Raw genomic sequence first — 25530 nt, 5'->3', positions numbered from 1 at the left:
TGGGGGCTGGTTGCCAAGGGAGCCAACCTAATGACTAAAAGGTAGAACTTGCAGCCCCACTTCCTGACCTTCCTGGGAAGCAAAATCAGCCAATGGCCGTGGACTTAGTGATGCAATGAGGCCTCCTCCAAACCCAGAAAGGACCGCGTAGGAGAGCTGGGTTGGTAACCACCAACAGGTTGGCCAGAATGGGTCCTGGAGAAGCATGGAAGCTCCGTGCCCCTGCCCCCCACCTCTCCTTACGCATCTCTTCTTCTGGCTGTTGATTCATATCCTTTATGATATCCTTTAAGAAACTGGTCAACCTAATAAGCATTTCTCGGAGTTCTGTGAGTCGTCCTGGCCAATTAATTGAACCTAAGGAGGAGGGCGTTGGAAAGCCCCCAATCTGGTTGTGTTGGGGGGGGAGCTGGCGTCCCAACTGTGGGGCTGGGGAGCAGCCCAGTGGGACTGAGCCCTCCGCCTGTGGGGTCGGATGGTGTCTCCAGGTCCCTAGTGTCAGAAGTGAGTTGAATTCTTGGACAGCCTGCTGGTGTCAGAGGAGTGCTTGCCCTTGAATCTGGAAACACCTAAAAAGTTTATTTTACAGTTTTCTCCACTGACAAGTTAGACCCCCTCAGGGACCGCAGTGTGACCTATCACGTATTTGTTTCCAAATGTCTGATTTTCCATCGAGTTCGGGGTGCCTGAGAAGCGGGTACAAAGCTGGAATTGCCAGCTCAGAGGCTCATAGGGGCCAGGCCGGTGATGATGGGGGTAGGCAGCCCCGAAAGCTCAGTCTTCTCTCCAGAAAGCAGCCTCGCACCCTTCTTCCAGACTCACCAGGAGGGATCGCAGACCCAGCGAGGCCGGCTTTTGAAGAGAAGCCAGAAATGGAGATTTTTACGTGAGGTCTCCCAAGTTTTCAATATTGGCAACCAAGTCAGACGTTCAGAGCCAAACCAAACACATCTGCGTGCCGGGTGAGGTCGCTCCCAGATGCGCACCCCCCCCCACCCCCGTGTGGAGGGGCGCCCTGGCCCTTCCTCCTCTGCCCGCGGCTTTTCCAGAGCTGGAATACCTTTGGGGTTGCCTGGATGTCCCCTGTGGGACAGCTCTTGAGAAATATCCTCACAGATAGATACGTGCAGGGTGCAGGGCCTCCTTGCAGCCTCCTCTTCACGCAGTTCAGCCTTCTCCAAGTCCTGCAGGAAAGCAGCCTGTTTGAACAGCCCGCCTCTGTGCTGCTCACCCCCGCAGCTGAGGATGTTTGTGGGATGTTCATGGGATGAGGCTCTGATCAGCACTGTTTTTGAAATGCCTTCCGTCCGCACTGTCACACGGAAAGCCCGTGCAAGCCGCACACTTGCTTACGTGGATAGGGAAGGGTGCATCCCTCTGGGTGAGCGTAGCAGGTTCCAGAGGCGCGCTCTGTGGGCCCGTGTGCGCCAGGGGCGCCGAGAGCCTGAGCAGCAAGAAGCAGGGGGGCCCCAGGGGGCGGGAGCGCTGCGGCCAGACTCGGGTGGGGGCACGGGGCCTGGGCCCAGGGTCGAGTCTGCGGAACTCGGGCGAGCCAGGTGGGGCTCAGGGTGGTGGTGCGGTTCCGCGGGACAGGAACCCAGGCCGGGCACAGGCGGCTCCGGATCCCCCTGGAAGATCCCCGCTCTTCACGGGGCTGAGCTCGGCCACCGGGACAGAGACCTTGTCGGAACAGGCGCGAGTTCCTGACGCCTGTGCTCCCGGGCTGCAGCCGCGCGGGGACAGCAGGGCAAAGCCTGTCCTCGCGGCCCTGCCGGTCCCCGGTGCAGCCTCGGCTCCGGTGGCAGGTTGCGCAGGTGAGAAGGGCCGTTCCCATGTGGCCAGTGGCAGTGCCCAGGCGGTGTGGCGTCCGAGTGCCAGGCCCCGGGGGCACGCAGAGCACGGGGCACCCTCTGCGGTGCCGGGCAGGCTGAGCACCTGGGGCCTGTCCCCAGTGAGTGGGCGCGGTGAGGGGCCCCGTCCCTCGGGCGCCCCTTCGTCACCCGGGTGTCCCCGAGTACTGCTGGCTATGGTGCCAGACACCGCGAGGGAGTGACAAGACCCGAGTGCGGGGCCTCTGGAGCCAAGTCCCCGGGTGCTCGGGTTCTTCTCCTTTCTCCGCACCCTGCAGGCACGGGAGCCACGCGAACGCCTTCGGCTAGCATCGCCGCAGGCCCACGCCGACCACCTTGAGGCCAAGCGCGACTTCCTGAGGCCTCCTGTCGGGTTGGCCTCGGCTGGGCCTGGCCTTCCGCCACCATTCAGCCGGGTGGCACAGTCGCGGCCCCGTGCCCCCCGCGCTTGATTTGGAGGCTCCACTCTGGCTGCTGCAGCCGCCACCTCCGGCCGGGCCCCGCCTACGGCCCTTGGAGCCACGTTTTGAATGCGAGACTCTCAAGAATTAATACTGGTTTTCTAAAAAGAGCAGGTGTGAGTGCTTGGTAATAGCTGGCATGCGTTTTGTGCGCCGTGATCTGCAGATGACATGTTTTCCATCAAGTCGTTCGGTTGGATCCAGTTCTAATCTTTGGTGGCAAAATAAGTGTGCGCTCAACGCAAACTCGGGACGACACATTGCCGGCAGTTTCCGCTAGACTCGGCGCAGCCGGTAAAGAAGCCCAAGGTAGAAGTCAGCCCAGGAGCACAGGCGCAGCACAGATGCATGCGTGGGGACGCCCTTTATTCCAGGGACGCTGGGGGGTGGCCCCATGCACAGCTCCCCCCGGGGCTGGGGTCACCCCATGGGACCTAGCTGCATTTGCTGAGACATCTCCTCCCAGATGTGCTTTCCCTTTGCACGCGGCCTGGGCTAACACGAGGCCTAAAACGTAGGAGCAGCGAAAGGCCAGAGTCAGACTGCCTGCGTCACATCTGCTCCTTGAGGGCAACTGTGCCTTTGGGCCCGTGACTTCACCTCGCATGGATTTCCTTTGCACGTGGAGAGATGCAGGGGCCCCGACCCTGAGAACAGTGCCTGCCTCCCCTGCAGCCCTCAAAGCCAACAGCTGCTATTGTCCGTGGCCGTCGAGGTATCACAACTGCCCGAGGAAGAACAGAAATGGGATTTGCTGGTGTGTACACTCTGCATCTAGCTCCGATCATCTGCGTCTTCATCGCACCTGTGGAGGGAAGCGAAATGTGTCTCCGTGCGTTTGTGCGTGATGAGGGGAGAACACGGACAGGCTGTGCCTCCTACCTGCCTGGGGGACATCACAGTGAGCTTGTGTTACCTCTAAACCCTCAAATCCTAAAGGCAGTCTCGCTGTGAGCAATGTGTCTGTCGGGGTACCAGCGCTGTGGGACTCTAAAAGCTGGGGGTGCCTTTGGGGAACACCGGTTCAAGCAGCAGGGAGTAGATGAGAGGTTGTGGCTGTGTTCGTTAATGCTAGGACCCCACTGAAGGCAGGGATGGAGCCCCAGAGGACAGAAGGTGCAGCCCTTCTAGGAGTAGGGGCCCCCCTGCCTTACCTGCCATCCCCCGTGCCCCCATCCTCTGCCTGGAGCCCCACTTGACAGCGTGCCGTGGCACGAGGACGTTAGAAGTAGACCCTGCTAGGCCCTATAGGGCATGAGTTTCTGGGTCACGTCGAGGCACTGAGGGTGCTCAGGCCCACGGGGGGGCTGGAAGAGACTGGGTCCTGCCTTTCCAGCAGCTGGTCCCGGCCCGGGGCCCCAGGACCCTAAAGCCACAGGAACTCCGCGACCAGCAGCGCGTGCGAGCATCTCACATCTCTCGAACCCTAGAACCTCGCGACCGGAGAGCGCTTACAAACTGTCTCCTGGAACCCGGACACTTTGTAATTACGTTTGCAAAGGAGCATTTAAAGACCACTCCAAAAATAAATAAATGCCAACCACTCCAGATCTTGCACAACCTGTGCCTCTCAGTGTCGAATACACAGACTCGGGTGAAGGGAAGAACTCTTCATATTAATTACTTGATGATACGTAACGACGGTAATGATGTGGCTTAGGTATCGGGTTAAATCAAGTGTGCTAATTAAGGTGTTATAAAGGCGAAGTTAAAATGCTTAATTAAAATTAATCTCAGTTATTTCTCCTTACTGTTTTTAATGGGACTATGATTTGTGGTTTGGGGGTGGGTTGTTTTTTTTTTTTTCCAACCACAAGATTTTATTTTTTTTATTTTTATTTTTTTAAGATTTTATTTATTCATGAGAGACACAGAGAGAGAGAGGCAGAGACACAGGCCGAGGGAGAAGCAGGCTCCATGCAGGGACCCCGATATGGGACTCGATCCCGGGACCCCAGGATCACGCCCCGGGCTGAAGGCAGCGCTAAACCGCTGGTCCACCGGGGCTGCCCACAACCACAAGATTTTAAATGACACCTGTGGCTCCCATTCCACTTCTAGGGGACGCGGTAGGTCTAGAACTCAGAAGCTCCATAAATACAAGAGCGCTTGTAAATGGGAGGGGAATTCAAGTACATATGAGTGTCATCAACTGTATATTTCCCCAAGCCTCTTGCCTTTCATGTACCAAGTAATTGTTGTGAAAATGCATGAATCGGTTTGGTTATCATCAGCAAATTGAATCACTTCCTGAAAGGGACTTTTTTTTTTTTTTTTTTGATTCTATCATCAGATAAATTACTTAAAGAAACTCCTTTAGCTACATCAAAAAGAAAAATGACCACTCAGCCAGGTAAGCATCTGCCTTCTGCTCAGGTCATGATCCCAGGGTCCCGGGATCGAGTCCCGTGGTGGGCTCCCTGCTGTGGAAGCACCCCTTTTTCTCTCTCTTCGACACCCACTTGCACTCTCTCTCTCAAATAAATACATAAAATTTCTTAAAAAGGGAGAAATGACCTCACGTGACTGAATGGGTCAGAATCAGCCCATGCTCTTTTTTTATTCTTTCTCATATAAAATGACAACCAAAAAAACAAAAACAAAAAACACCTACGTACCGAGGTCTGATTTGACAGGACTGCTCCTCATCGTCCTTCTGCCCGAAGCCGGGGCTCGGCCACCCCGACGCCCTGACCCCCTGCCCTTCCTCGCTCGCAGTGGACGCAGCAGTGGCCCGCACACCGTGCTCACGGCAGTCACACTCCGTGTGAGAAAAGGCTGTTGGTGCTTTATTCAGCGTGTACAACTCAGTATCAGGGTGTCTGCGCCGGGTTTGTTTGCTCTTCATTTTTCTTGGTCTTGAGCCAAAACAGACTGTCAACATGAAGCCTAGCTGCAGACTGGGGTGTGTTGGGGGTGCGGACGGTGCCCAGGAGAGCAACATCTGTGCACGTTCACTTTCAGCTCCAGAGAGCGGACGCCCCTTGCCAGCTGTTGCCTCCGGGGACACACGTTCTTGGGTTCACCTGCTCAGCCCACAGAATGCCAGCCTCAGTCTCTGGGACGAACTGCCCTAGACCTGATTTTTGCAGGGACAGAGGAAGGGTTGCAATCCATGACTAACCCTTTGGGGGCAAGTAGACAGGGCTGGGTGAGGAAGGAAAAGCAGATAGCGCTGAATCCCTCCCTCGGGAAATTTCACATGAGCTGGCAACATAGGTGTGTTGACATTGGCTCCAGGTTTTGCCAAATAATCCATTTGCGAGAAGCACAGGGCCCAGAGCACAGGGACTTTGCATTGCATCAGAGAGGAGCCAAGTAGTCTCCAGGCCTAGAGATGCCAGGGGGTCTGCAGCCTCGGGAGCAATACCCGGCCAAGGACGGCGGGCAGACCCTCCCTCCCAGGCTGCTGGCTCCAATCACATGTCTACCCCGTCCCCTTGTGCAGGCAGGGCTCCAAGGAACCAGGCCTGGGTCGGAGGATCTGGTCACAGGACCATGTGAGGTCTGAGGCGGACAGAGGGGGATCAGACAGTGTCAGCAGAGCCAAAACTGAGCAACGGAACCTGGGGGAGTCTGTGCGGTGCCACTGAGGCCAACAGAGGTGAGGGGGTGCAAGGGAGCAGAGGCAGGCAGGAGGGAATAGGACTCGGCGCAGGGTCCCCAGACTTCAGCACAAAGGCTCGGACTGTGGCAGGGTGGGGAACAGCTGAGGAGCCCCAAACCCTGGAGTCTGGCTCCTCATGGCTTCTTAGGGGGCAGCCTCAGGCTTGGGTCTGGCTATGAGAAAGACAGAGAAGAGCTCGCACGAAGGCCTGGTCTCTGCCACCATTTATGGTTGTCAGGCTGACAGCTCCTCACTGGGATTGTTCCATACTGGTAACAAAATCAAACCGTAAGCACGATGTACCCTGCGTATTTCACAAAAATGTGAACTAGTTTGCAAAAAAGAGTTCTCATTCATGGTCAAGAAGGGCCCCAAAATATTTAAAACATTGCCAATGGGGCACCTGGGTGGCTCAGTTGGTTAAGTCCAACTCTTGATTTCAGATCGTGATCTCTGGGTCGTGGGATCAATCCCTGCATCAGGCTCTGCACTGAGTGCAGAATCTGCCTGAATGTTTCCCTCTCTCTTTCTCTAATCAATAAATATAGTCTTTAAAAATTTGCTAAGAAATTGCTTAGCATTCAAGCTATAGAATCCATGGCAAAAATGATAAAATAGTGTAGTTCCTCCATTTCAACAAATCACAGTGGTTAGTGGTGGTTGTCTGAATTTCTACCACCCTCGTCCACGGGCGTGTGCTATTTCTAGATCACCATGCTCCCCCGTGTGCATATATCTTGATTTTTTTTTCCCACGCAACCGCGCTGGCTTAAGCATTGATCTGTGTCTCCACATGGACTCCAGGCTCATCATATTCACAGATTTTAAAGCCCTTTCAAATCAACACGCAGTGTTGCTGGATATTCTGGAATTCCTCCCATAAACTCGACGAACATCATTCGTGTTTCCATTCCGCTTGCTATGGGATCATTTCCTTAAGGCAACTCACCAAAGGAGACTCGTGAACCAACTGTTCTTACCAACGTAACGCGATGTTTTGGTTTCTCAACGCGCATTTCCACGACTTTCCGGTAGCAACATGTGTGAGGGTCTCAGCTTTGCTGCATTTCGTCAGCTTGCAGTGACTTGTTTCTAGTTTAACGTTTATAACGTGATGGCATTAGTGGGATTTTTATCTTAAATGGGTTTCTAATTCATACCAATATTGCCCTGCTGTCTTAGAGCTCTGTGGCTTGACATACTTTGAAGCAAAAGCAAGTACTTTGAAGCAAAAACACTTGGAGGATTTTATTTAGCTGGGCCTTAAGCATCCCCAAACGTAGAGCAAGCATTTTAAAAAGCGCGGTTTTCGGTTTCAAATACAATCTAACGTAGCACCGTGCGTTAAAAAAAAAACCCTCTGCCCCGTACTTTGTTACCTATTTAAATTAAATGTATTTAAACCATCAGGTTCCATGAAAGAGAAAACCACAACTTTAACAAAATGCACTCAATTAGGGCCCCAGCAAGAGCGGTCGGCAAGCAGCCTTTGCTCCGTCCGATCCTTAGTAATTGGCCCACATGCCCACACATCCCCAACCAGCCCCTTTTGTCTGGCTTGTCAAAGGACATTAGCGGAGACTAATCTGGAAGCCGCTTCCTGGCTCCTGAAAGGACACAGCCACCAAGTAAGAAAGACTCATTTATCAGAACACAAACTCTGCTACGTAAGTGAGGATTGCGGAGAGCCCATGTGGTGCATCATTATCTGGCCCTGATTAGCAACGATGGAAATTGGTCCTCAATTTTAACAATCAGCGGAAAAGACCTCCGGCTTTCACGGAAGGGAGACAATGGCCCCCGACATGTCTCTGTTCTCTCGCCGCGGAGAGAACAGAGACGAGAGCCCTTGCAAAGGCTGCCCTGAAATTGTTTTGGCACCCGTCGCCCCGTGGACGGTACTGCCCCGGTGACGCAAGGCGAGATCCGGCTCTCCTCCGTGGGCGGCTTGACATCTTCCTAGATGTCCGGGTGGCGGGGGCCACATCGTGCCTCTGGACCCCAGACCTGGCCGGCTCCCCCTCCCCTGCCCCCCGCCCGGGGTCTGGAGCCCCGGTGACCTTGGGCGTGTATCTCCATCTCTGGGCACCTGGTTTCCTATCTGTAAACAACGAGAGCACTACCTGCCTTATACATGGCTTGTGGGGTTTATAACCAGATAATCCGTGCGACAGTCCCATCTGTGGCGGGTGCAGGCTGCCCTGGGCTCCCGGGAGGTGTTTCCTCCAGTCTCGAGGGGACGGTCATCACTGTCCCTGCTGTTGTCATTGTTGCTTCTGCGTGCACACACGTGTACACACACACACACACACACCTGGTCTGTGCCCCGGGGGCTGCAGGACCCCCACGAGCAAACATGACTGTGCCTTGTGCCTTCCTCACGTGTTTCCAGAAAATAGTAAAAAGGAGAATGAGAGAAATGAATGCCCTTCCTTTCTGTCTGGTCTTCCCTAGACCTGAAGCTGCCCTAACCTCCGACGGCAAGGAAGACCTGTCTATCACCGGGCGGTTCCAGAAAACCCTTGAGGAACTGGACGAGGAGCTGGCAGGTGAGGCCCCCCTCCCTCCTGCTGCAGTATTGCACCCTGTGGCCCTAGACCCTGGGGGTTGTTTTGTCCCATCAAGCTCCATGCAGCTGCAGGAGGGAAGGTTCTGGGTGGGTGAGCACAGCCCCAGAGGTCGCCTTCCATCGGGGCTGGTGCTGTGGGGACGTCTAACAGCTGCTCACATGCTCTCTGGACCATCCCGACTTTGCACATTAGGAGGGACTCCACACACGTCAGGAAAGCAAAGTTCTCCGGCCCCAAGTTGGTTTGGGAAACCCTGGATGACACAGGTGAGCAGCTTCCCTGACTGAGATGTCCACCCCGCTGCTTGCTGACCTATAGCACATTTCGAAGGGCGACTCCGTAGGCACCGCCTGGACCACCCACCCGCTGGTGGTGAAGCACCTGCTATTGTGCAGACAGGTTTTGGGAGGTGGGGAGATAGTGCTGCACGGCTGCAGCAGATGCAGAAGCTCCCAGGAGGCCACCAGGGAGCCTTCCAAACAAGAGCCCACAGCGACAGTGGTGCAGAAGTTAGATCCTGGCCGGGCCTTAAGGGAGAACAAAACAAAAGCCAGAAGGAAACAGATGGCAGAGCCGATGGGTAGTCCCCTCGTTGTCTGCCTTTTGTCCTCAGAAGACGTGGTAAACAGAGCTGAAACGCTAAGTGGGGCGTCCCGTGTCCCTGTGGCTCGGACCACGTGTGCTGCATCTCTCAGAGATGCCCGAGGTTCATCACCTACGTCTTAAAGGCGTGAGCACGTCGTCCCATGTGGCTCGCGGTGCTTCTGATGAACGAGAGCAAGCTGAAGGTCGAAACCCCAAAGTCCCCTTCAGGTTCCATGCGGAGGCTGTTTCCAGGTGCCCCAACCCACAGATCTTGTTCATAATTGAAGGATGTTGGCAAAAATGTGGTACTAATTGGCCCGGAACCGTTCCCAGCGATGCCAACCTGTGCTTGTTTGTCCCTCTTTGCAGAACGAGACGGGACCCCCCACCTGCCGACCGGGCCCGCGAGCGGCGTCTCCCACCACCGCATGCCGGACGCCACCGGCCCCGACGGAGAGGCCGACGTGATCCCGGTCACCTTCATCGGGGAGGTTTTGGATGACCCCGTGGACTCGGGGCTGTTTTCCAATAGAAACAACAACGCTGGTTCTTTTGACCTAGGGGGCGTGGCTGACAGGGGGGCGCCCCCCATGCCCCCCGCGCCCCCGCCGGAGGAGCACAGCCGGCCACTCGGAAGGAGGACACACGTGCCCCACTCACCCGCTCCTCCCCACGACATAGGGACAGAAAGCAAGCCTGCCTCGGCCAACCCCTGTGATGCTGAAAATCTGAATAAAACAGAGCCCGAGACGGGCTGTGCGGCGGCGCTGCACACGCACCCCCCAGACACGCAGGGGGGCGGAGAGGGGCCCGGCCCTGGCCTCGGCGGGAAGGCGCAGGCCCACGAGGCGGCGAGGCTGCAGCCCGCGAGGGGCAAGGAGGCCCAGGGGGCAGGTAGTGGCCCAGCTCCACCGCCCTGGTATCAACGGGACCCCAGCCCCGGGGGAAGCTACGGACTGAAATACGGCCTCACGACGTACAAAATCGTCCCCCCGAGGTCGGAGATGAGGTGTTACGACCGAGGAGTGTCGCTCTCAACGGGTGCCATCAAGATCGACGAGCTGGGGAATCTGGTGAGTCCCCACGCGCACGGGGGCAGGACCATAACCCCGTCGTCATCCACTCTCGACGTGGAAACCCAGCCCGTTGGAAAAGTCAAAGAATTCTGGAGGTCCGGCTCCACGGAGACACGCTCAGGCCAGGGGACCCCCGGCCCTATCACACCCCCGAAGCCGAAGCCTCGAGATGTGGGACGCGGGGCGGAACCGAGCTTCCCGGGCCCCGCAGCGCCGCGGCCCCCGCAGCAGCCCGCGCGCCCCGAGGAGGCCAGAAGCCGGCTGCCCGCCCCGGCCACTTGTCCCGTGAACGTGCCAGCAGCGAGCGCCACGGAAGTCTCATTTCTGAAGCCTCAGAGGAGGACCTCCAGTCAGTACGTGGCCTCTGCCATTGCCAAGCGCATCGGGCCCCAGGGCGCCCCGGCCGCTGCGGTGAGGATGCCCGGGAACGCACAGCAGGACGGGGAAGGCCGGGCGCCGGCCCTACAGCCTCCCGCCCGTGCTGACCCGGGGGCGGCGGCCGGGGGCGCCCAGGGCAGCAGCCTCGAGGGAGCGTCGTCCGCCCAGGCCCCTCCTGCTGGCCTCCGCAGGAGCCCCTGTGTCCCCCCGGTCACCGCGTCCCAGCACGATCGCGTCTGCACGGTGCAGAGCTGCAGCCTCCGGGGAAGGCAAAGCCCAGGCCGCCTCGGCACCAGCCCCGCGTCCGCCCCCCAGTGCAAGCTGGACAGTCCCCCCCGCCCCCGCTCAGGAGACGACCAGACCCCTGGCAGGACCCTGGCGAATGGGTCCAGGTGGGTCCCCCTCCACACCGAGCCCCCTCGCTCCCCGGGCGGGCTGGACACCAATGATGGCGCCAGGCAGGAGCCCCTGGAACAGGAGGAAAAACCGAGTGTGCCGTGCACAGGACACGAACCCGATGGCACCCTGCCCCCCAGCATCTTCGGGCCAAAGAAGAAATTCCGCCCAGTGGTCCAGAAGCCAGCTCCGAAAGACACGTCGCTGCACAGCGCCCTGATGGAGGCCATCCACTCGGCAGGAGGGAAGGACAGGCTGCGCAAGGTGAGCAGCGGGCCCACGTGAGGGCACAGGCGTGGGCGCAGGTGCCGGGGGGCACCGGAGGAGGGGAGGGGCGAGTGGGACAGCGGGGCGGGTGCCCGGGTTCCGGTTCCCCCCGGCTGCCTCACAGTATATAGAACCACGGGGGGGGACACAAACCAACAGCCTGGGGTCGACCCCCCTGCCTTTAAGCCCCCGACTCCCCTGGGGACCAACAATAACATGTCCACATCCGGGCCCAGGGGAGCGGCGGGGTGGGGGTCGGGGGTCGGGGCAGAGCATCCCCGAGCGGTCCTGGACCCAGGGGTGAGTCCATGAGGAGGCAGGCCAGGGCCCCTCGCACCTGACGCTCCTGCACTTCAGCAGCTCGGAGGGTCGCCGTTCAGTAACGATAGGGACGGTTTGTGACGCTGCCCCCACCCCCACCCCCAAACGTACTGGGGACTCGGCTCCGAAGGCCAAGACGGGGAGAGCCTTGCTGCATTTTGCAGATGGGAAACCGAGGCAGGGCACAGTCGAGGGCACGCCCTAGGTCACGCTGCCAGAAGGCAGGGACCAGGGTCCTCATTCAGGCCTGCGAGGCTTCAGGGCGCACACCGGCTGCATGAGTCCGTCGTGCCGAGCCTCACCCGCGCGCGGGCCCTTTGCTCCTTAGGCGCCTGGAGCCCAGTCTGCAGTGTTCCCTCCCCAGCGCCCCGTGACAGGTGTTCCTCCTCCGGGTGGGGGGGAGCTGTGCATCACCCCAGAGCCCTCCGGGCAGCTACTGCTTTTCCTGCGGGCCGCCCCCAGCCCGCATTCCCCTTCCGGGTGACCCGTGTTGACCCTGAGTATTCCAGGTTGCAGAACCCGGCTCCGAGGGCGGCCCGAGGAAGCCGTCCTCCGCAGAGCCAGCGGGCGAGCGCTCCGCGCTGCTGGCGGCCATCCGAGGGCACAGCGGGGCCTGCAGCCTGCGGAAGGTAAGAGGAGGCTGGCAGGGCGCGGTGGCACCGTCCCCCATCCCCACAGCCCCCTTGCGGCGCCACGCAGGCCGGGGCCGCCCCCTCCCCCCGGGTCGGGAGCATCTGCTAAGCCACCATGAGAGAGACAGCCCCTGCACGCGAGGCCTGGGTGACCCCAGAGCTGTGCACCTGCCAGGCTGGCTTGGGCTGCATCCTGCCCTCTCGGGGACCCGGTGTGGCTGCGGGGACGGGCAGCCCCTGCATGCGAGGCCTGGGCTTCGTGCATCTGCTGTGCACTGGAGCCGTGCACCTGCTGGGCTGGCTAGGGCTGTGTCCCGCCCCTTCGGGGACCCGGGGTGGCTGAGGCCTGGGCGCCCCCAGAGCCGTGCACCTGCCAGGTCGGCTGGGGCCATGTCGCACCTTCTTGGGGACCCGGCGTGGCTGCGGGGCTGCCTCACCTCCGGGCACAGGGGCTGCTGCCGGGATGCTCGCCTGGCCAGGCCTCAGGAGCCCAGGTGCTCGGGCTTGGGGGCAGGACACAGTTCTCCAGCATCCCGCTGCACAACCCGAGGCCCAGGGTGACAATGTGTTACTCCCCGAAAACCGGGCGGAGTGGGCAGGTGGCCTCCGGTGTGTGCTCACCCGCCGAGGCGCAGCAGGAGGGCAGGGTGGCTCAGGGAGGCGGCACTGCCACCCCGCTCCCTGCCCTCAGCGCTGGCTGGGGAACTGAGGCAGCGAGGCTGCACCCGCGGGGGCACTGCGGGCTGAGCGAGGCGGCGGGCGCCCCCCCCAGATGCCCTCTGGGACCTTATCGTGTACCACTGTCATTGCTAGGTGTCCTCCTTCGCCTCCGAGGAGCTGCGGAGCCTCCGGGACGCCGAGCTGTCACAGCAGGAATGCGGATCGCCGCTGGAGCCCCCAGCACTACCTGAGCTTGGCATCCCGGCCCCGCCAGCCCCACCGGCCCCGCGCCCTCCAGCCACCCAGGCTCCCCCTGCGCCCAGGACGGCATCCAGGTCCAGCTCAGGCAGCCCCGCCGAAGCCAGGCAGGCCCTGATGGACGCCATCCGCTCCGGCACAGGGGCCGCAAGATTGAGAAAGGTGACAGTGGGTGGCCGTGCGATCGTTCGTGGGGGGCCTGGGAGGTCACCCAGGAGCCACGTGGCAGTAAGTCCCTCGCCCCAGGGAGCAGAGGGAGAGCGCCTTCACCATGGGGTCGCCTGCAGACCAACTCCGGGGTCCCAGCAGGGTCCCCTCCGCACCTGCACCCCTAACTGCATCTGCACCACCCCCTCCGCTCTGGTCCAGGGGAGGCCGGCGGCCTGTTGTCACGCCAACCTCTTCGTCCTCCCTGGGGTGCCCAGCCTTTCTGGCAGGACCCTCAGAGATGCAGGACCATCGGGGTAAAACTCAGAAGCCCCCCCCCATATCATACAAGTTCTGCGTTGCCAGGGATGCTACTTACGGGAAAATGCAACAGGGTCGGTTTGACACAGAAGGAATCATCCTTAGACATGGCCGGCACCGGGGTGCGTACCTGGCTCAGTGAGTTGAGCACCTGACTCTTGGTCTCAGCTCAGGTCTTGATGGCAGGGTCCTGAGTTCCAGCCCCGCGCTGGAAGTGGAGCCTATTTAGAAAAAAAAAAAAGTCAAAAAACGACTGGCATTTTTCAAGGCAATTAAAAGTACATTTGCCTTCAGGGCGTGAACGAGATAATTTCTCGGCCTCCGTATCTGTGGGAGAAATTTCCAGCTCTGGTGAGAGCACTTGTGGGTCCTTCTTGAGTGGCACCTGCCCCTCCTGAATGCAGGGCCCGCTTGGACGGCCAGCACCCACTTCCTTCCCCGAGTCCATCCTGCGCTCACGGTAACGGGGAGCCTGCATGCACCTGACAGCCCTCATTGGTCTGTCGTAAGGGCGTAACTTGGGGAGCCTGGAACGCACCCCAGGCACCCGGTTAATCTGTGTTTACATATAAGACATTCACACGTCCAACCATCTAGGCTGCAAGCATTTCCCGAGGAGCCCCCGGGGTCCAGGGCTGTAGTCCTGCTCAGGACAGACCATGGGCGAGGCAGGGTCTGCGCCCTCGCCGGCTCTCAGCCACAAAGGGAGGGTGTGGAGCATGTCGCTGACCCTAGGGCCTTCTCACCAACTTAGGGACGTGATGAGAGGCCCAGAGATCCCTCCTCGTGTGTCGTAGCTTTCCTCCAGGTTTATGCTTTGTCACCCACTTGGGCATAAAGGCTGTGGCTTCTGTCCCCTGGACAGGCAGGCGGGGGGCAGACATGACGACTAACCCCAGGCCTTACCAGGGGGGACACTGCTGCTGAGGCTCCCTATGGGCCCAGCGCGGGCAGCCCAGTGGCTCTGGGGACCCCGCAAGGGGCCTTGCCCCCGTTCCCGCCTCTGCTGGGGCCTCGTGGGACTGCGGGAGGGGAGTGGTGCCGGCCACTCGTGCCTCATGATGCATGGTCTTGACCATGGACCCCAAGAGACGCCATCAGGCAGGTGACCCCATCTCCATCAATGCCCAGGAGACAAACCAATGGCAGAGGCAAACCTCTTGCTTCCAGGCCCGTGGGTGTCCTCCTGGGGGCAATCAGAGAAGCCACAAACGGTGACCTGTGTGGGAACATGCAAGTCACCCCGAGCCGTAATTGCGCCGCTCGCTCAGTTTGGGCCGCTCGTTATGTGAACCTCGATGACGTGTGGGTCAAAGTGGACAAGGTCAGAGTTCAGGCGGGTCAGTCCTGGCTGTGCTGCCCTGGGGCATGGGACCGTGTGGCCCGGTTCACATCTATCCGGTTACCTGTTTCCCTGGGAAGACACCGGTGCGGTGACCCCTTGCGGCCCTCCTGGCAGCCAGTCCCCCGTGGTTTCCCGGCCACCCCCGACACCCCACATGTTCCTGCGTTCAGCACACAGGGCCTCCGAAACGTCGCGTGGGTTCCCCTCTCATAGCATCACGCCAGCTCCCTTCGTGCCCAACCACAGCTCTAACTTCTAGAATGATCAGTGCCGCGGCTTGGTGCTCACCCCTCCTAGCGCACGGCAGCACCGTGCCCGGGCCTGGCGCACAGAGGGTGCTGGGTACCGGTTCCCAGGGACAAGGGACAGAGGGAACTAACTTACCCGTAGCCTGGTGGGGTTCCCGGCTCCCGCCTAGGAGCGCAGCACCCCCTGCGCCCGCACGCCCATCGCCCTCCTATTCCATCAGCCCTGTAACTCCGTGCCGAGAACCGGCTTCAAGCTGGAAAAAACTGTCCTCTTTTCCTTTGGAAAATTAGATGCGTTCTTTACCTCCCCCGTGTCCCCTTCTTCGTCCTGTTCCCATTCTTCCAAGTTGGCCAGTAGCTCAGCAGCGCCCCGGACGGAGCTAATCTGTCCGCAGCGGGAGCAGGGAGCTCGGTAGACAGTCCTGCTGCTCCCACACTTCCTTTCCTCCACTGGACACCATTGCCCTGTCACCACTGTCCCTTTTGCCTCTTTCCATCTTAACATCATTCCTCTTGGCAGGCAAGGAAACACCACGAGTCGTGGATATTTTTACGACTTTCTGGGTTGGCCTCAAACCCTAAGCTTTGTCCCTTCGTTGACTTTCTTCTTGTTCAACCAAAACAAAAGGGGGCCTGTCGGGAAGCCTGAAGCTGCTGGGACACAGGGGACCATCCCGATGCTCTTGGGCCATGCGGTGCTGTCGTCCGCACACCCTCTGCCTGGGTGGGCGCCCACCCCACTCTGTGCTCACCTTGGTTTGGTCACATCTGTGCTGGCGCTGGCCCACTCATCATGTCAGCAGGCGCTGTCCCTGCCTCAGCCCAGAGAGCAGTCACCTACCGACGTGGCTTAAATTTGGGTCAACGCCAGCGGCCATCCGTAGGGTTGACTCTGGTAAACTGCTTGGTTCACCAAGCTCCCTGCCGTTGAATTGTTGTGTGAGCCAGGTCTTCTTAGTGCTGTCCTCATGCATTTCCATTTTTATACAACACTAAGGAGTTTTTCCTTTCCCCTTCTCAATATTTTCTTAATTTACTGAGACCTTTTCAAATCTGGATCCAACCATCACATTGGTAATTGCAGTGGTGAGCACGCCTTCCAGGTCTCCAGCCCGGCCATCGATTCAAATACTCACCGGCCCAGGGTTCCCACGGTCTGACACTCGGGTGTCACGGGCCCGCCCGGAGCAGGCTCGCTGCCGGGGGAGGAGGTGATGGCCAGGCCATCCCGGCTTCACCAGCCTGCCCTCGACTGCCCAGCCACCCACACTCCCCTGGACCCTCTAGATCCTGAGAGACTGACCATAGCAGCACAGAACCGCTCTACAAAGGCAGCTTCTCCCCGTGTGCCCGACTTCAGGTGACAGAGGCACACCAAGCCACTCCTGCCCACTCCCAACCCTCATTCAGTTGTCACCCCAACTCATCCGCCGGAAAGCTCAGTGAAAGGAGACAGTGGGGGGCACCTGAGCAGCTCACCCAGCTGCCCCTAATTTTTTTCACTTTAATTGAGATATTATTGATTCAGAGCACTATGTAAGTTTGGGGTGTACAACAGAATGACCTGACTTAACATATGCTGTGAAACGATCACCATAGTAAGTTAACATTCCTCATCTTATGGAGATAGAAAAAGAAAAAGGTTTTTTGTTTTGTTTTGTTTTTTTGTTTGTTTTTTTGCTTTGTGATGAGAACTTTTAGGATTTACATTCTCAACAGCTTCCCTCCATGCCTTATGGCGGTATGAGCTGTAGTCCTCGTGCTGTGCATTACATCTCTGGTTCGTATGTATCTTATAACTGGAAGCTTGTACCATATGACCCCCTTCATCCAGTTTCCCCCTCTCACCTCTCCCTGCCTCTGGTAACCATAGGTCTGATCTCTTTTTCTATGCATTTGAATTTTTTTAAGATTACATATATAAGTGAGATCATACAGTAGTTTTCTTGTCTGACTTACTTTATTTAGCCTATCTATCGACTTATCCACCCCCTACCCACCCACACAAAGTCTTATTTTTTATGGATTTTTAAAGTAAATTACAAACACCAGTACACCTCCCTCCTAAATATTTTAATGTGCATATTATTAGAGGCTCATTTTTTTTTTTTTTTTTTTTTTTTTTGAGGCTCATATTTTTTAATTGTTTCTGAGACAAAATGTTTGTACAACGAAATGCACACACCTTAAGGGCACCATCTGGTGAGTTCAAAAACTTAAGAGGGTCAGAAGAAACAGCACCTAGAGCTCACACAGCCAGACTAGAAAACTTTGTGTGGCTCTCAGGCTGCACGGCACATCTTCAAAGCAACACCCAAAACCATCCAACTGTTTCCACGTAATTGCATCCCAGAATAAAGCTCAAGAATGTTTGTAGGAATCCAAAAATATGCAGCACCCAACAAGGTAAAATTGACAGTGTCCGGCACCCAACCAAAGATTACCCTTACCACAAAGAGTCAGGAGGATATGAAATACTGTATGCTGAAAATGAATCAATGAAAACCTCCCTAAAATAGACACAGATGTTAGAATTGGCAGAGGAGGATATGGAGACAGTTAATATAATTATTTTTAAAGAAACCAAATATTACCATTTATGTTCTGTGACCACAACAGAATTAAATTAGAAATCAATAACAAAATGATCCTGGAAAATCCCAAATGTTTAAAAACTAAATAACATGGCTCTTAATCACCCATGGGTCAAGAAAAAAATTAAAAGGGGAATTACAAAGTATTTTGAACCAAATGTAGGTTTAAACACAATATAAAGTACATTTGCTTCTATAAAGTCAGTAGTTGGGGGAGAATCCTATAGCACCATATAGCACCACATCACTGTCTAGAAAAGAAAGACCACAGATGAATGACCTCACTCCCATCTTTAAGAAACTAGAAAAAGAAGAGTAAAAATCAAGCCTAGAGTGAGCAGAAGAAGATAAATCATAAAAGAGCAGAAATCAATGAAAGAAAAAAGAAAAAATCATTTAAACTAATGGCTTATTCTTTTACAAGACCAATACAGGTGATCAACTTCTAGCCAGACTTATCAGGAACAAGAAAGAAGACAATTTGTCAAGATCAGCAAGGAAGGAGGTAACATCACTATAGATTCTAAAGATATTAAAAGGATAATAAGGTAACATTATGAACAACTTTATGAAATAGACAAATTCTTTGAAAGACACAAATCAAAGCTCACTCAAAAGGAAATAGATAACCCAAGTAGCCCCATATCTATTAAATTTAATTACAACTCAGAAGTCTTCCTCTACCCATACACACAACAAAAACAAAGCACTGACACCAACACCAGGTGACTTCACTAGGGAGTTCTGCTAAACACAGGACATTCACTGAGCAGCATATCCAAATTTTCTAGAAATTCTGTTCACAATTTCCTGAGGAAGAGAGATGACCCCCCAACTCATTCTACAAAGACAGTGTTACCGTGATACCAAAACTAGACAAAGATATCACAAGGAAAGAAAACTATAGAAGAATAGTCCTCAGGAACACAAATGCAAAAAAAAAATATATATATATATATATAAATTGAAGTTTAGCAAATCACATCCAACTATATGTAACAAGAGTATCATGTTCAAGTGAGGTTTAACTCAACAATGCAAGGTTGGGTTGATATTTGAGAATTCCTCATGTTCACAAACTAAAAAAGGACACGTTAAAGGAATTTGGCAATTCAACATTCATATCTGATTTTAAAAAAACTTATGTAAAGTAGGAAAAGAAATAACTGATGAAAGGGACACCTGGGTGGCTCAGCAGTTGAGCACCTGCCTTCGGCTCAGAGCATGATCCTGGGGTCCCAGGATCGAGTCCCCATCGGGCTCTCCGCAGGGAGCCTGCTTCCCCCTCTGCCTGTGTCTCTACTTCTTTCTCTGTGTCTCTCATGAATAAATAAAAAAGAACTGGTAAAAGGCATCAATAAAAAACCCACAGCTAACATCATAGATCATGATGGAAGAGCAAACACTTTCCCCTGGAATCAGAAAAAAAGCAAGAATGTCTGCTTTCACTGCTTCTATTCAGGAAGGAAGAGGGGAAAGAAATGCATCCTGATTGCAAAAAAAAAAGCCATATAATGGTCTATGTTAGAAAACCCAATGGGATCTACAGATAGATTCTAAGTTTAATAAATAAGCCTGACAATGTTAGAGGATACAGCAACATTACAAATACAGCTGTATTTTCTAGTATTAGCAACAATCAGAAATTCTATTTTTTTAAAATAATAATTTTCAAGAATTATTTTGACTCAAGAATCAAAAAAATATTAACACTTAGGGATGAATCTGATCAAAGGTGTACATAACCACAGAGCATCGCTGAGAGAATTTCAAGAAGACCTAAAGAAATAGGTGGGTATATCCTATTTTGCAAACTTAAGATGATTATGCTCCCCAAGTTGAACTGTAAATTCCATGTAAACCCAGTCAGTATCCCAACAGGCTTTTCATAGAAACTGACAAACTGCTTCTAAAATTGAGATAGAAATGCAAACACCTAGAATAGTCAGAACTACTTTGAAAAAGATTCAAGATGGTGGACTATTGCTTCTTCATTTCAACACTTATTATGCTGCCAAAGTAATTAAGACAATCTGGTGCTGACATCAGATAGGGCAATGAAACAGAGTAGAGCCCACAAATAGACCCACATATTTACATAAATTATTTTTGACAAAGGTAGAGAGGCAACTCTGAAGAAAGGACAGTTTTTTTTTTTTTTCAAAAATGGCATTGGCATTGCAATCATTGGATATTCTTATGCATGATAATTAACTTTGATCCATACCTCACATTATGAAACTCAGAATTAATCATGTATCTAAATCTGAAACTGAGAACTATAAAATTTCTAGAAGGACACATAGGAGAAAAATTCTTGTGACCTTGGCTTAAGCAAAAACATCTTGGGTTGGAAACCAAAAGCACAATCCATATAAAGAAGGATTGATAAATTGGATTTCATTGAAATTAAAACCTTCTGCCCTTCAGAAGAACATACCAGAAGAATGAGAATGCAAGCCTCAGACTATGACTACATATTGGCAAAACGTTTATTTGATAAAGGACATATATTTAGGATTCATAAAGAAACCATAAGAAAGCAAACAAGTCAGAGAGTGGGCCAGATATTGGAATAGGGATGATACACAGATGCAAACAGACACACAAAAAGATGCTCCACATCTTGATCATCATGAAAATGCAAGTTAAAAACCATAGGATACCCGCCTTCGTACCTACTAAAATGGCTGCAGTTCAATTTAAAAATGATAGCACAGAGTGTCGACAAGATGGGACTCCCAAGACCTGTGAGTGGGAATGTAAAATGACACAACTACTTTGAAATCTGGTTCAACCATTTCTTTTTTTTATATATATAAATTTATTTTTTATTGGTGTTCAATTTACCAACATACAGCATAACACCCAGTGCTCATCTCGTCAAGTGCCCCCCTCAGTGCCCGTCACCCAGTCACCCCCACCCCCCGCCCTCCTCCCCTTCCACCACCCCTAGTTCGTTTCCCAGAGTTAGGAACCTTTTCTTAAAGAGTTACACCTGCAACTACCATGTGGTCCAGCCATCCTGCTCCTTACCCAAGAGAAATGAAACCTATGTAAATACAGGGACCGTGTTCACATGCAGTATACGTAGCAGTTTTATCAGTAATTTCCTCAAACTGGAAACAACCCAATGTCCATCAACAGGTTAATGATAAGCGAACTGCGGTAAATCCATACAGTGAATCACTACATCGCCATGTAAGGAATGTGGGTACCTGCAACGGCATAGATGAACTTCAGAATACTTAGGCTGAGAGAAGCCAGACCGGAAATAGAAGTACATTATTTGTATAAAGTTCTAGAGGGGCGCCTGGGTGGCTCAGTCAGTTAAGCGCCCAACTCTTGGGTTTGGCGAAGGTCCTGATCTCAGGGTCATGAGGCTGTGCCCCATGTCAGGCTTCACGTTCAGCGGGGAGTCTGCTTGAGATTCTCTCTCCCTCTCCTCCTCCCCCTCTCTCGCACATGCTAGGTGTGCTGCTTTCTCTCAAAATAAAATAGAATCTTAAAAAAAAAATAATAAGGTTCTAGAAAATGCAGACTAAGCCATAGGGATAGGGTGTTAGAGATCATCAGCAGATGATTTGGAGGGAGGAGGGATTAAAAGGAGGATGAGGACACCCTTGGGTGTGGTAGATATGTTCACGATCTCGATTGTGCCGATGGCTTCATGGGCATTTGTGTCTATCAGAATGCATCACATTTCACACTTTAAACGTGCAGTTACACCGTGAAAACAGTAACAGTAAGTAAATATTTTCTAAGTCCCTCCCTCCGCCGTGTCCACCCGCCCCCGAGCGCCCAACTCTTGGTTTTAGCAAAGGTCATGAGTGGGTCAAAGTGGGTCACCTGTCCCGCTGTGTCCACCTTCACGGCTAGGCTCCCAGCCATACGGCACAGGCGCCCCCGTCCCTCCGCCACCACATTGTGCCCACCGCTCCCAGAACTGCCCTCGGCAAGGTCAGCGCTGCTGCTGTGTCCTTGGACACGTCTCCTTTGCTCCTTAGGTTTTGCAAGGTCAGGAGATGGAGCGACATTGTCAGCAGCATGCTGGCCGCACTGTTTCTCTTCAACCTGCACCCACACTGTCTGCCATATTTCTGGACCTCCTGGACGTTCTGCGAGGAACGTGTTGTGCTTTTTCAGATTAACACTCGCCTGCGAAGGTGTGTAGTGTTTGGAGAAGCTAACATACGCCTTTAAAGTGCGTTCATCCATGTGGTCCGCGTTCTGGGCTCTTCATATCGCCTGGCACTGCTTGCTGCTGATGTGCTTACTTACCCTCCTTGCGAGACTCTCCCTGCCTCTCAACAAGCAGGCTCCCAATGACCCCCACCTCTGGCCACGTGTTTGGAGTCTCCTTTGGGCGCCCCTTCCCCTGCCCAGGCCTGTCCTGGGCTCCATGCAGAGGCCCCTGGACTTAGCCCTACAACCTCTTCTCTTGCAAATGCCCTCGCTGCCCTGAGCAGACCCTTCATTGGGCCTCCGCAAGCCCCAGACTGTCCCCCTCCTGGGCCTACCGGCGACACTGACTCCAGCCCCCCCCCTTGACATGCACAGTGTGTTCCACAGGCTCGGCCTCAAGAGGCTCAGAACAGAGTCGTCTCCCTCAGTACCCCCCACGCCCCAATTCTTGTCCTATTTCATCTCTCAGCTGGGAATGGAGGCACCTGAAGCCAAGGGGAGGCTGAGGGAGCCAAGAGGCTGAGGGCTGGTGTGCTTGTCCAGATGACGCATGCAGAGCCACGTGGGTCCATGGTCTGGGGCCATGAGCGCTTGTCAGGTGAGCAGAGTCGGGTTTACAGCTTCCTGGTATTTGATCGGGAGCAGGTTACCTCGTCTAAACCACAGTGTCCTCATCTGTATAGTGGAGGCAGTACTTGCGATGATACTATGGCAGCGATGCATCACTGATTGGTTGAGCTCAAGTTTCAGTGAGAGACTTGCACACGGTTTGCACACGTGGTACCTGCACACGTGGTACCTGGCACATGGCACACACAGGAATATTCTGTGTGTGGTGGTGGTGGTGGCTGTTTGTGTTCAAGGCGATCTGTGGCGTGACCTCTGGGTGTTCACTTTGATGACACCCTGGAGAAGGTGGAGCAAGACGCCTGAGCTTCAGCGCAGTCGGATTTCAAATGCATGAACCCAGCGAAACAACATGGAGAAATCCATTGTCACTTTCACAGGACTTCACGTGAACCTGTTACTTGTCATCAAAACACCGCTTAACCTTAGCCTTTTTTTAGTTTTAAGATTTATTTATCTGAGAAATGGAGAGAGAAAGAGAGGGAGCTCAAATGGAGGGAGGGGCGGAGGGAAAGGGAGAGTCCCAAGCAGACTCTGTGCCCAGCGCAAAGCCCTACATGGGGCTCAGTCTCCCCACCCTGAGGTCATGATCGGAGCTGAGATCAAGCGTCGGATGCTTACCCCACTGAACCACCCGGACACCCTAACCTTAGCCCTTAAAGCCAGTGAAAGATCTCCTTTGGAATTCTACAAATCAGACTTTCTGCAGTTGGACAGGAGGGTGCAGGGCGGAGCTAAGAGTGGACGTTTGAGCTTGTGCGTCTAGTAGAATGGGGTCATGTGTGTGCATCCACTCGTTCATACCACAGTTACATACTGAGCACTCAGTAAGTTCTGCGCCCAGAGGAGGGAGTGAGAGTCCCACGGTTCCTCCTGGAGGAGCCGCTCTGAGGCAGTGAGGGAGCAGAGAGTCTGGGACACAGTAGTGAACTGGGGTAGCCCACAGCACCCCTGGGCATCGGGTTGGCCCTGACGAGGACTGGGGTCAGGAGAGCCTTTCTCTGGAGATAGCCCAAAGGAGTCATAGGTTTCCAGTCAGAAAGGGGCATCCCCAACAGAAAAGCACCCCCTGCAAAGCTGGTCCAGAGGACAGAAAGACCCCAGCAGATCCCAGAGGCCAGGAGGGGTTCAGGGAGGGCTGGAGCCTGGGGGCAGCCAACAGCTCCAGCCAAATGGCAGGTGACCTGTAGATCTCCAGTGGGTACACACTGTTTCCTGAGAAAGACTTGTGGTAGCAAGTCCCTGGAAGTGTTTAAGCACGTTTGTGGTTCAGAAATACTTTCCTTGGGGCTGCGAGTACAACAGGTATTGATGTAGAAGCTCACGCCGGGAACGTAATCGCAAGGGTGATCCTGCACTTGGCTCCTTAGTACACAAATCCGCGCGTCCTGGGCCAACCCCGTTGGCTCCTCCCGGTCCCCCGAGTAACTGTGGCTCTCTCTCCACCACAGGTGCCCTTGCTCGTGTAAATCATCAAGAACATCAGACCGTGGCGGAGACCCACCTGTGAGCCCTCCACGAGGATGCCACGTGGCGGGGGGAGTGGGGCGAGGACATCACAACTTGGTGGATCTTCTTGTCTACAGGCCAAACTCACACAATCGATTTCCAGTCCTGCAAAACGGTTCCAAGGGAGGGCGAGATGCTGCTCGGCTGCACGGCTGGTGTGCCAAGGAAACGTGTTTGCCTCTGAATATTTGAAGTTGCCAATAGCCTACTCTTGTTGGCAGGTTAATGGGGATACAAACGCTGGAGCCCAACACTACACTTACTTACGGTGACTACACTGATTCCGGACCTTTGACGCTTTACCGCATACAGATGGTTGAGACCACTTAGTGGTTTGACATCTTCTGAATTCCAAGGAAATACGCATAAATCAGAGGAAACGATCTGAGTGTAATACACTCTGACGTTTTAGGAGTACGAACAGCACTGGAAGATGACTGTTGAGTAATGAAACCTTTGGATGTTCATGCCTCAAAAATTTGGGGGTTACAGCCTAACGGGAGGTCACAGGCCACGATCTGACCAACTAAGCTTTGTAAAAAACCAATGATTATCAACCAGAATAAAATCACACTTGACGTCTGGCACTTCTGATCCTCCTAGGGCAGCGGTGACAAAGATCAGAGTGACCCGGGTGTGGACGGTCGGTGCCCCCCAGTGCCGGCGTCCCCGGTGGGCTGTGAAGTAGAATGAGCCTCCCCCACGGCGGCCGTGTACGGAGCCCAGTGACTTACTTACCGGAGAACCTTCTGAAACCCTGTGCACAGCCAAGAGCGGGGACGTTGGGTGTCCACGTGTCGCCACCGTTGAGTCAAGACCATGCTGGTATTTCACAGTTTGGGTTTGGTGCGGGCTCATTGGCCCAACAGATCGGTGGCTCCCCTGAGCCCTACGGAAGGCTCATCTTCACGCCCGGTGCTTAGCCACCGGTAGTTACGAGGAAACGTAGACCCAGCGCTACTTTCCACATCTCCATCTAAAGCCTCTTTATTTGAAAAGAGCTCTTAAAGAGACGAATGGAAATCAAGAGTCTGTGACATAAAATCTCTGTCCTGATGGAATGACAGACACGGGGAGATCACTTTAAGGTCTCACGACTGCTTCACGTCGAGGCATCACCCAGAGTGGAAGCTTTGCTCTGCACGGTCTGACAGCCGCGGCTCACCTCCCTGCTGTGGCTAGAATGTCAACCGGGGTCTCGTAAACCGCGCTGTCTCTACTCTGTGTCTTTTAGTGCCACAAATAAAAGAAAATGAAACTGTAGCTGTTGTGTGAATTCCATGACCTTATGCCACAGCTTGTGCGACTCATCCTGGGGGCTCCCGCCATCTTCACCCTGGTCCTCCCTCCACCTGGGGGGCTCCCGCTGTCTTTGCTCCCTCCTCCCCCCACCTGTTTCCCTGTTGCATCATTGCCCGATGCCCCCGGAGACCTCACGACCCACATCTCACTCCTTCACCTGCGATGCCCTCGCCAGTGATGCACCTGCCGCC

At 54.5% G+C, this 25530-nt stretch overlaps 1 protein-coding gene and 1 long non-coding RNA gene across 2 annotated transcripts; both read left to right on the top strand.

The window, feature by feature from the left end:
• LOC119864153 (protein cordon-bleu-like) lies at positions 1 to 25300 on the top strand. The gene is made up of 7 exons (XM_038562612.1): positions 1 to 41; positions 8373 to 8467; positions 9443 to 11187; positions 12021 to 12140; positions 12957 to 13223; positions 21724 to 21882; positions 23980 to 25300. Exons 1-6 carry the CDS (start codon positions 31 to 33, stop codon positions 21865 to 21867), a joined length of 2382 nt encoding a protein of 793 aa, XP_038418540.1. The 5' UTR covers positions 1 to 30; the 3' UTR covers positions 21868 to 21882; positions 23980 to 25300.
• On the top strand, positions 1537 to 4051 carry LOC111090858. The gene is made up of 2 exons (XR_005373031.1): positions 1537 to 2620; positions 2987 to 4051. It is a non-coding gene; the product is annotated as an uncharacterized LOC111090858 (long non-coding RNA).
• Positions 25301 to 25530: the final 230 nt, after the last annotated feature.

This window comes from Canis lupus, chromosome 18 (assembly GCF_011100685.1).
Source record: "Canis lupus familiaris isolate Mischka breed German Shepherd chromosome 18, alternate assembly UU_Cfam_GSD_1.0, whole genome shotgun sequence".
NCBI classification, from domain to species: domain Eukaryota; kingdom Metazoa; phylum Chordata; class Mammalia; order Carnivora; family Canidae; genus Canis; species Canis lupus.
Note: the sequence above shows the minus strand (reverse complement) of the source record. Positions and strands in the feature narration are given on the sequence as shown.

Coding starts and splice junctions, on each gene's coding strand:
- LOC119864153 (XM_038562612.1), top strand. Junction 8,468..9,442: donor ACTGGACGAGGAGCTGGCAG/GTGAGGCCCCCC, acceptor CCCTCTTTGCAG/AACGAGACGGGACCCCCCAC. Junction 13,224..21,723: donor GGGCCGCAAGATTGAGAAAG/GTGACAGTGGGT, acceptor TTTGCTCCTTAG/GTTTTGCAAGGTCAGGAGAT.